Here is a 10,341-nt window from a genome sequence, read left to right as displayed (position 1 = left end):
CCTGCGGTTGGTTCCTCTGGCCTTCCAGGTCCCACGGGTCTGTGGTGTGCCCCCTGCTCCTGCCGCTGGCTGAGGAGGCCCTCAGGGGCTGGCCTGGGGAGGCCCCAGCCCCCGCCTCCTGTGGAGAGGGTGGGAGGGTGGGGCTGTGGGAGTTTCGCTAGTTTAAAAATACACAGAGGAAGCAGTTGAGAGGGCAAGAGAAAGGGGAAGGGGTGTGGGGGAGGCCCTTCAACCGTGATGTCTTGAGCCTGGAGCAGCCACATGCGAGCAAGCCAGGAGCTTTGCACAACTGCCAACATGACGGAGATGCCCAAGAAAAGCGGCAAAAAGTTCAGTGAGTACGGACTGTCCACCTTCCCTCCGTTCCTTCAGCTTGGCATCTCTGCATCTCCTCGCCGCTGTGTCCCTGTTTCTCTTTCTGTCCATCTGTCCCTCCCCAGAGTGTTACTGTCCGTTCATGGTGGAGCCCAGGCTGTCGCTCCATCTCTTTCTGTCTTTCCCTCTCTCTCCCCCACACCTCTGCTTCCTTCTTGCTACGCCCAGCCCCTCAACACTTACGTCTACTGTGTCATCCTGGCCTCTCTGACCTTGAGGCTGTGTGTGGAGAGACCCCCACAGACCCTATCTTGTCTGGAACTCAGCTCGACACCAGATCTCAGGGAGAGCTCTAGGGAGCTAGTGGATCTGGGGACTACAGATGCTGTCATGTCCCCACCAGAGTGAGGCTGGGAGCTACTAGAACCAAGTTCCTGAGTGAGCTACACCCATTCACTGCTGTCTCTTTCTCCAGGTCTATCCATTTAGGGGACCCAAACTCCTCCGGTCCCTCGACTCCTCTGACCTCCCGTCTCTCTCTGTCTATCCACCCTGAGTGTGTGTGAGTGTGCCGGGACTATATCTCACAGATGAAGATACACACATCTGTAGTCCCAGCACTCAGAAGGCAGAGGGGGGAGGCTCATGAGCAGACCACACTAGGCTACAGAGTGAGACACTGTCTCATATAAACACACAAAATAAACAAAACCTATAGTACCGAGAAGGGAGGCAATCAGTGGCCCCTTGGTTTTTTTTTGTTTGTTTTGTTTTGTTTTGCTTTGTTTTTTTTAAAAAATACTAGTGAAATCTCTGTCCCAGGCCAACCCTTCTAGAAGCAGGGCAGTAGCCAGGACTGTCCGGACTGGGACCAGGGGGAATGGGCAGGAAACATTTCTGAGGTCCTGAGCCCTGAGCTCAGCCCCGTTCTCACTGTGTGACTGTAGGCAAAGCCCTTCCCCTCTCTGGGCCTGATTCTGTCCTTGTCAAATGTGGGCATGCTGCTTCTATTCCATCAGGGGTGGAGGATGCAGAGGAGGCCAGGGAAGTGGAAAGGCCAGAGTTTCCCCCTTTTGCCCATCTCATCTGGAGGCCCCACGGAAGTCACAAGGTGATGCTGTGAGAAGGCACAGTCCCACAGCCTGGGGCTGATACAGGAAGGAGTGATTGTACAGAATGTACTTCCGTCCCTGCTGGAAGATGCTGTCACAGGAGCCCTGCCTATGGAGTTTGGAACGTGGGCTCAGCCCACAGCAGGGAGAAAAACACCCATAGACAAGGGCCAGCAATCCTCAGGCTGGCCGCCATGTCCATCTCCTTTCAACCCAGGTGCCAGCGGCTACCTTGACACCACTCCTTACCCAACTCTCTCTCCTCTCTCTCTCTGGTCCAGGCTGGGGGGCATCAGACCATTCATTTCACTCCTCTGAATATCAATTTTCTTAAGTGGAAAGTGGGATATTATGCATATGCTAAGAATTCAAACACTGTGTTTGACAAGTGAGAGGCATTTTTGGTCATTATTGTCTTAATTTTTGATATCTTTTCAAGAATATTCTGTATGCTAGACAGCACATGAAGCATGTTATTTACAAGGTTTGCATGTGTGCTTGTTCATGTGTGTGCATGAATATGTTCGGGTACAACAGCAGGTGTCATCTTTGATCTCTCCTTGTCTTATTTTTAAAACAGATTTCTTTATAAAATTGTATTAAAAAATTGTATCGTTGGAGAGTGGTGGCACACGCCATCAATCCCAGCACCCAGGAGGCAGAGCAGGCGGATCTCTGTGAGTCGAGGCCAGCCTGGGCTACAGAGCGGGATCCAGCACAGCCAGGACTACACAGAGAAACCCTGTCTCAGAAAAACAAGAACAAAACAGGGGGTGGGGTGGGGAGTGAGGAGCTGTCCTTGCTGTTCCTGGAGCTTCTTTGTACCTTCATTGAGTGGGCCTGGGCTGATTTTATTGTTACTACATTTCTGCTGCCATTGCCATTCATTCTTCCTTCTCTCTCGCCAGGGTTCTTCAAGTTCAAGGGCCTTGGGAGCCTTTCCAATCTCCCTCGGTCCTTTTCCCTGAGACGGTCTTCAGCCCCCCTTAGCATCCGCTCTCATCTGGAGCCCGACACCTTTGAAACCACACAGGATGACCTGGTGACAGTCCCGAAGAGTCCCCCTGCCTATGCTCGTTCCAGTGACATGTACAGCCACATGGGTACCATGCCTCGCCCTAACATCAAGAAGGCACGAAAGCAGCAGGCCGCCCAGAAGGCCCAAGAGGTCAGCCGTGAGTCCCACCCGGTGCCTCGAGCACTGCCAGACCCACCAGGCTTAGAGGCAGCCAAGGAGGCCGTGGAGGGAATTGATGTCCCACTGGAGGGCACCCCAGGAGTGGGACCCACATCTTCAGTGGTAGAGGTGGACCCTACGAGGAAGCCTGAGGACCCCACGGTAGGCACAAAGGAGGAGCAAATTCCTGGGGATGTGTACCCGGAAAGGTAGGTGCCAAGAGAGGCAGGGAGGGCAGGGGTGCCCTGGAGGGTTTCTAGCCATCTCTAACTGGTACAGCTCCAGCACAAACGACCTGGGCTGAAAATAAACCGCTAGCGTGTAGGGAGTGGTGCATCCTGCAATCCCAGCAATGAGGTTGCTGAGGCTGGAGGATTGCTGTGAGTTAGAGGTCAGCCTGGACTACAGAATAAGACCCTGTCTCAAAACAAAAAGAACAAAACACAAAACAAAATAAGCAAACAAAGTGAGTGGATTAGGTATACAGAGCACTTGATAGGGTGCTTGCCTAGCACACAGGAAGCTGAGTTTGATCCCTGCCTTAGCGTGGGTTTCTTGTTTGTTTGTTTTTCGAGACAGAGTTTCTCTGTGCAGCTTTGGAGCCTTTCCTGGAACTTGCTCTGTAGCCCAGGCTGGCCATGAACTCACAGAGACCTGCCTGCCTCTGCCTCCCGAGTGCTGGGATTAAAGGTGAGCGCCGCCGCCGCTGCCGCCGCCGCCGCCGCCGCCGCCACCGCCGCCGCCACCGCCGCCGCCACCACCTGGCTAGTTTGGGTTTCTATTACTGTGATGAAACACCATGCATGACCAAAAAGCAAGTTGGGGAGGAAAGGGTTTATTGGGCTTACATTTCCACATTGCTGTTCATCATTGAAGGAAGTCAGGACAGGTCAGGATCCTGGAGGCAGGGGCTGATGCAGAGGCCAGGGAGGAGTGTTGCTCACTGGCTTGCTCCACATGGCTTGCTCAGTCTGTTTATAGAACCCAGGACCATCAGCCCAGGGGATGGCCCCACCCACAATGGGCTGGGCCCTCCCACAGCAATCACTAATTAAGAAAATGCCCTTCAGGCTTGTATTCAGCCTCATTTTTTTTTTTTTAAATTTTTAGTTTTGTTTTTAGTCTTTCGTTGTTTGGAGACAGGGTTTCTCCGTGTAGCCCTGGCTGTCCTGGGACTTGCTCTGTAGACCAGGATGACCTTGAACTCACAGAGATCTTCCTGCCTCTGCCTCCCAAGTGCTGGGATAAAGCATGTGCCACCACTGTCAGGCTCAACAGCGCCATCTTATGGAAGCATTTTCTTTTCTTCTTCTTTTTTTTTTTTTTTTTTTTTTTTTTTTTTTGGTTTTTCGAGACAGGGTTTCTCTGTGTAGTTTTGCGCCTTTCCTGGAACTCGCTTTGTAGACCAGGCTGGCCTTGAACTCACAGAGATGTGCCTGGCTCTGCCTCCCGAGTGCTGGGATTAAAGGTGTGCGCCACCATCGCCTGGCTGGAAGCATTTTCTTAAGTGAGGTTCTCTCCTTTCAGATGACTTTAGCTCGTGTCAAGTTGACATGAAACTGTCCAGCACAATCCCCACATAAATTGGTGTGGTGGTACTTGGGGGCTGGAAGCCAGAGGATCAGAAGTTCAGGATTATCCTTGGCTTGATATGGAGTTTCAGGCCAGCCTAGGGACCTAGGGGTTGGGGGGTAAATAGGGCAGGAGATGGTAGTGCTTCCTACAGACTAGGCACTGTTTGGAAACATTGTAACTAATTCTCAAAAGAAAGCCAGCTAGAGATACACTGTTTCTACAGCAGATAAGGACACAGACTCAGGGAGGGGAAAAGTCATCTGCCCCAGCCAGGCTCAACATTGTTGAGCCAGTAAGGAAGCTGTGTTTGAACAGAGGCCCACCTGACTCAGAGCCCAGAGCTAACGCCCACACCAGCTCAGCAGCCAGGTGGGCCCTGGGCACAGGCACAGGATCCGACCCCCAGAGCCCCTCACCTTTAGTTCTGGGCCAACAAGGAAAGGCCCGGTCTATAAAGCCACGTGACAGTGGATTTACTTATAACACCCTATCAACTGAGCTCCTGCAAAGATATATATAAGTAGTGGGCCAGCACGATGGCTCGGTTGGTAAAGACACATCTTACCAAGTGGCAATATAAGTTTGATCCCTAGTACCCACATGGTGGGGGGAGAGAACTGGCATGTTCACCTGCGCTCCCCCCCAAAAAAGCACAAATAGTGATAAGATAGACAATAACTCATTGAGCGCTTTATGATTGATTGGTTTTTGTCTATTTGGTTTTTTTGTTGTTGTTGTTTTTACTTTTTTGGGGTGGGGCAGACAGGGTCTCTATTTAGTCTGGGCTGTCCTGGAACTCACTATGCAGACCAGGCTGACCTGGAACTCACATCACAGATTCTCCTAGAGTGCTGGGATTAAAGGTGTGAGCCATTACACCCAGCACTCACTGAGTACTTTAAAAAATTCTATTGTTGAGTATTGTGGTGGATGTCTTTAATTCAGCACTCTAGAAGTGGAATCAGGAAGATCACCAGTTCAAAGTTAGCCTGGGCTACACAGCCCCACATAGTTGCTGTTTTTTATAATACTGTTATGTAGGGTTTGAACACTGCCTCTCTCCACTGGCTAGGCATTCAGACACTTGTGGTCACCTTCTAAACTCCAGGGTTGTGGACTTCACACCCCTCAACTCCAGCTTTGCAAACTTCAGAGTCTTTGCTCAAACCAAACATGCCAGATGAGTTGAACAACAGTGAGTCTGGAGCCAGTGTGAGGCCTCTCTGGACAGTTTTTCCCTGGAACACCAAACTCAGCTTCCATGTGCTAAGATGCAGCTAGGTTCAGGCCCCTGTCACCAAGTCCAGACCCCCAGTTCAGTGGCAAAAGAATTTTAGACAAGGTTTGTTTTTTTGAGACAGGGTTTCTCTGTGTAGCTTTGTGCCTTTCCTGGATCTCGCTTTGTAGACCAGGCTGGCCTCGAACTCACAGAGATCTGCCTGGCTCTGCCTCCCCAGTGCTGGGATTAAAGGCGTGCGTCACCATTGCCCGGCAAGGTTTGTTTGTTTAGACAAGGTTTCACAGTATAGCCCTGGCTGTCCTAGAACTTGCTTTGTAGACCAGGCTGGACTTGAATTCACAGAGATTTACCTGCCTCTGCCTGCCTAGTGCTGGGATTAAAAGTGTGCACCACCACACTGGGAAATTTTTTAAAAGATATATTTTTATTGTATGTGTATGAATATGTCGCCTACATGCATGTCTGTACACCACATGCTTACAGTGCCCACAGAGGCCAGAAGAGGGCGTCAGATCTCTGGGTCTGGTTACAGGTATTTGTGAGCCACCACGTGGGTCCTGGAAACTGAACCTGGGTCCTCTAGAAAAAACAAGTATTTTTTGTTGTTTTTGTTTTGTTTTTTTCGAGACAGCGTTTCTTTCTGTAGCCTTGGCTGTCTGTAGACCAGGCTGGCCTTGTACTCACAGAAATCCGCCTGTCTCTTCCTCTCAAGTGCTAGGATTAAAGGCGTGCACCACCACAGCCGGCTGGCAAATATTCTTAACCGCTGAGCCATCTCCAGCCCTGGCAACAGAACTTTGTAAACCTGCACAATTAGCACCAGACCAGACTCTGGAAATACTCTTTTCATGATTAATAAAATTAAGGCTTTTCCACCATCTCTCGCTGTCTCAGGCTGCCTTCTCCATCCACCTTCTCCAAAATTCGACTTGTTCTGCATTTAAGGGGCAAAGATCTCTTGGTGAAGAGGGGAGCCAGATCCTTGAGGCTGTGAGCTTTCCCTGGTTTGAGGGTTCGCCCATAGCTTGGCTCCTCCCACTCAGAGACGCTGATTGGTTCGCCGAAGCAGGGCAGGACAAGGCAGAGGGGTGTGTCCTGGCAGGGGGCGTGATCTTCAGCCGGGACAATGACTGACAGGGAGAGGAGGCGGAGCGAGATCGGAACTAGTAGGAGGAGGGTGTGTTCTGCGTTGGATCGCAGCGGCCCGGGGGCGTGTCCGGGCGGGGCGTGGTCTTCAGGTCTGGCCCTGCCCCTCGGGTCCTACTCTCGGCTCCGTAGCTCCTCTCCTGAGTCTTAGCGGGAGTGTCCCCGGGCTGCAAGCGGTGACCACGGGGAACCATGACTGCGGTGGGCCGAAGGTGCTCTGCGCTGGGGCCCCGAAGGTGAGTGACGGCATTGGCTCTAGGGAGGGCCATGGGACAGCAGGAGTGGGCCAGTGGGGGTCTCTGGGGCAGCTGACACACAGCCATGGGTTTAACTTCTGGGACTTTTCTTTCTTTTTCTTTATGAGGCAGGGTCTCGTGTAGCACTGGCTGTGCTCAAACTTTTTTTTGAGACAGGGTCTTTGTATTGTAGCCCTGGCTGTCCTGGAACTCAAAGAGATCTGCCTACCCCTGCCAGGTACTGGGATTGAAGGTGAATGCCATGATACCCAGCTGTGCGCAAACATCCTACACCCACCTAACAAGTGCAGGGGTTACGGACCTGTGCCACCACACCTGGCAGCATCTGGGGTTTTTCTTGAGCTGTGACTATTCCCTGTCTTGTCCCTGACTGAGCACACCTAGCGTCTTATCTCTCTCTGCTCATCTTCTGGCAGCTCCCGGAAAGATACCCATCTTGTAAATCAAGACAGAAGAGTTTGCCTGTTTGGCCCACCTAGTGGAAGTCAGAATTGAGAGTTTGACTCCACCTTCTGGGTTCATACTATCAACTTGTAGGAGGAACACATTCCCCTCAGGCAGGGCCGGGGCCTCTGAGGAAAGGTCGTGAGAAGCCTTTTGAGGGTCTAGGACACCACCCAAGCCGCTATGGCAGAGGTCTGTTCCACGGTTGCTTGACATCAGACTTCACCCGGACTGGACCAAGAAAAACATTTGAGATACTCTGCCTCCTATCTGAAGTGTCCAGAGGTTCCAGGGTGGGGCTAGCAGATGCAGATCAAGCCCTGTCCTGGCGTCCCAGGACCCAGTGTCCCCACCCAGCCCCAACCTCCGGGGGCAATTAAACGTTTGTCACAGGAGTCCCTTGGAGTCAGGAGAGCACTGTGGGTCGCAGGCTAGCTCTGCCCCGCAATGGGCCTCTGGTTCTCCAGGCGCCCACATGGGTCTGAGATGCTCTCTGAGGCGCTTCCAGCTGGACAGATGGCTAGCTAAGAGTACCAGTGAGCAGGATGGGGCCCACCTTCCTGAGCGTCCCAATGGGTCATTCTAGTGAGTGTCAGAGCAGCCCAGGCTGGGGAGATGGTGTCCCTCCCCCATCCTGGGAAGCCAGGGTGCACCTGGAGCAGGAGGAAGGAAGAGGTGAGGCTGCAGGGGTTTCCTGGTGCCCTGTCCGCTGAGATCATGGAGGATGAGGTAGAAGGAGGCAGAGGGGGCCTTCAGCTGGCCAAATGGAGCACACCAGCCTAGCCTACATCCTCCTCACAGCCTTCTGCTGGAGGAAATGGGACAGCGGGCCCGAGAGAATCAGTGTGACAGAGGACAAGGCTAGGCCTAGAAAAGGAGAGGAACTATACATGCCCCATCTACCCACACAGAAATGTCAAGCCAGGGTCCCATTACTTACCACCTAGCAAGGCCCTGAGGTGAGTGACTCTATTGCTCCATTTCCCCAGGTTAGACCAAGCCTAAAGAGGAGGATTCTCCTGGGGTTGTGGATTGAGTATCTGTGAGAACCTAAGTTTGCTCGCAGGCATGACCAACTCTCAGCTCAAGACCTTAACCACCAGGCAATACTTCCCTCCCTCAAAGAAAGCCTCTAAGTTTTTTCTACCAACATTCAAATGACTTTCCACAGTGTTCTGGTATCGGGGCTTATTTCCCAGAAGAGCACACTTAGGGTCGCACCATTTAAGCTGAGTTAACACTTCGTTGATTTTACTTTATTTTTATTTATTTTATTTTATTTTTTGTTTTTTGAGACAACGTTTCTCTGTGAAACAGTCCTGGCTATCCTGGAACTCACTCTGTAGATCAGGCTGGCCTTGAACTCAGAGAGATCTGCCTGCCTCTGCCTCCTAAGTGCGTCACCCCTGCCCGGCTGATTTTATTTTTTATCTATATTTTAAGCTTGTACTTATGATTACATTGGCGTGGGTCCTGTCCAAATGTGTGTGTGTGTGGAGGCCAGAGGACAGCTTTGCACCTCTCTCCTGTGTGTGGGACCCAGGGCCTGAGCCCTGACCAGTCATGTTGCAGGGCAATCCCAAGCACTCTGCTCACTGGGCCATCCCACCAGACGTCATTTATTTTACTGTTTCCTGAGCTATCCCCAGGCTTCAAACTTGTCCTAGGCTCTGAGCAGAGAGCAGTGAGCACAGACGGTTGAATCTCATGGAGACCTCGTCCCAGAGCCAGAGAGTCAGAGGGCAAACCAGATGAGGAGCAGCCAGAGAAGAGCTGTCAAGCAGATTTGCAATCAACGAGGAACTGGTCTCAGGGGAAGTGGCTGGTGATGTCAGTTTAGAAAGGAGCCGGCGGTGGTGGCGCACACCTGCACTCGGGAGGCAGAGGCAGGCAGTTCTCTAAATTTGAGGCCAGCCAGGTCTACAGAGAGAGTTCCAGGACAGTCAGGGCTACACTGAGAAACCATGTCTGGGGGCGGGGTGGGGGGGTGGGGGGTGGAGAAGGTTAGGGAGGAAAAATAATTGAATAAAGAAAAAACAAATGTACTTGCTGTCTGGGGAAAAAGTGAGCCCAGAAGTGAGAATGGTGTATGCAGAGGTCATGAGGCGGGAGCACCGCTGAGGCGAGAGCACTCCTGAAACGGGAGTACTCCTGAGGTGGGAGCACCCCTGAGGTGGGAGCACCTTCGGCCTGTTTGATCATCATCAGAGATCAGGATGCCTGAAGCAGAGGGTGGGAGAAGAAAGCAGAGCGCAAATGAGTTCGGGGTCCCTTACTGACTGGTTTCAGGAGACTCTCCTTGCAGATGTGGTCAACTTTTTGTTTATTTTTGTGTCAGGGCCTCGTATAGGCCAGGTTGGCCTTGAAGTCACTGCAGAACTGAGGGTGACCTTGACCATCTGATCTTCCTGGCCCCACCTCAAGTGCTGGGGTGACAGGTGCACAGCACCAGGCCTGGTCCCATGGGATGTGGGGGTGGAACCCAGGGGCTTCCTGCGTGCTGGGCACCACTTCACCCACCGGGCTGTGTCCGCCTTCCGACTGTGGCTTGGTTGTCTACAAAGCAAGTTTTCAGTGAGCGTTGGGCTGCATTCACAGCTGGCCTCAGCCTCGTGCAGCCAGGGGCACATCTGCAGGGATCTGAACTCTGTCCTCGCAGGGCCTCCCTCGAATGTCCTTTGCCATCCTCCCAGACCACCAGACCCAACCCCAAGAAAAATATTTGGAGGGACACTGGGACTGGCGTGAAAGACATCCTAAAAGAGAGCTAGGGCGCCCTATATTGTCCAGGCCACAGTGCCAGGCCCTGTAAATAGGCCAGGACGCCCCCCTTCCCCATTTCCTTTTGGAATGTTGATTCTGATTCAAGAATTTCCAAGTCTCCCCAGAGTCCCACGACCCTCTTGGCCCTGTAGAGTGACGTCAGCTGCCAGGCATCTGGTAGCTATTACCCGATTACCCGTGGAGAGGGGGGTCACTGTGGGCCTAGCCTGCGCAGCGTCCCTGGGCTCAGGGTGGCTGGTCCACGTCTTGTGAAGGGGCCCAGCTGCTCCTGGCTCTCATTTCCTGTGGAGA

General features: G+C 52.5%; 1 protein-coding gene across 2 annotated transcripts in view; it reads left to right on the top strand.

The window, feature by feature from the left end:
- Nucleotides 1–217: 217 nt before the first annotated feature.
- The window catches only part of Sh2d3c (SH2 domain containing 3C), a 35,209-nt gene continuing 25,085 nt past the window's right edge, over nt 218–10,341 (top strand). The window contains exons 1-2 of one of the 2 annotated variants that reach the window (XM_052724257.1): nt 218–334; nt 2,336–2,813. In XM_052724257.1, the coding sequence (XP_052580217.1) occupies nt 262–334; nt 2,336–2,813 (551 nt within the window). In that variant the 5' untranslated portion in view covers nt 218–261. Of the gene's footprint in view, nt 335–2,335; nt 2,814–6,711; nt 6,802–10,341 lie in introns of those variants that run through there. The other variant, XM_052724258.1, reaches the window with a different exon arrangement.

The sequence above is a fragment of the Peromyscus californicus genome, unplaced genomic scaffold, assembly GCF_007827085.1.
Source record: "Peromyscus californicus insignis strain IS unplaced genomic scaffold, ASM782708v3 Scaffold_7__1_contigs__length_154581171, whole genome shotgun sequence".
Taxonomy (NCBI): Eukaryota; Metazoa; Chordata; class Mammalia; order Rodentia; family Cricetidae; genus Peromyscus; species Peromyscus californicus.
This window is presented reverse-complemented; position numbering and strand designations above follow the sequence as displayed.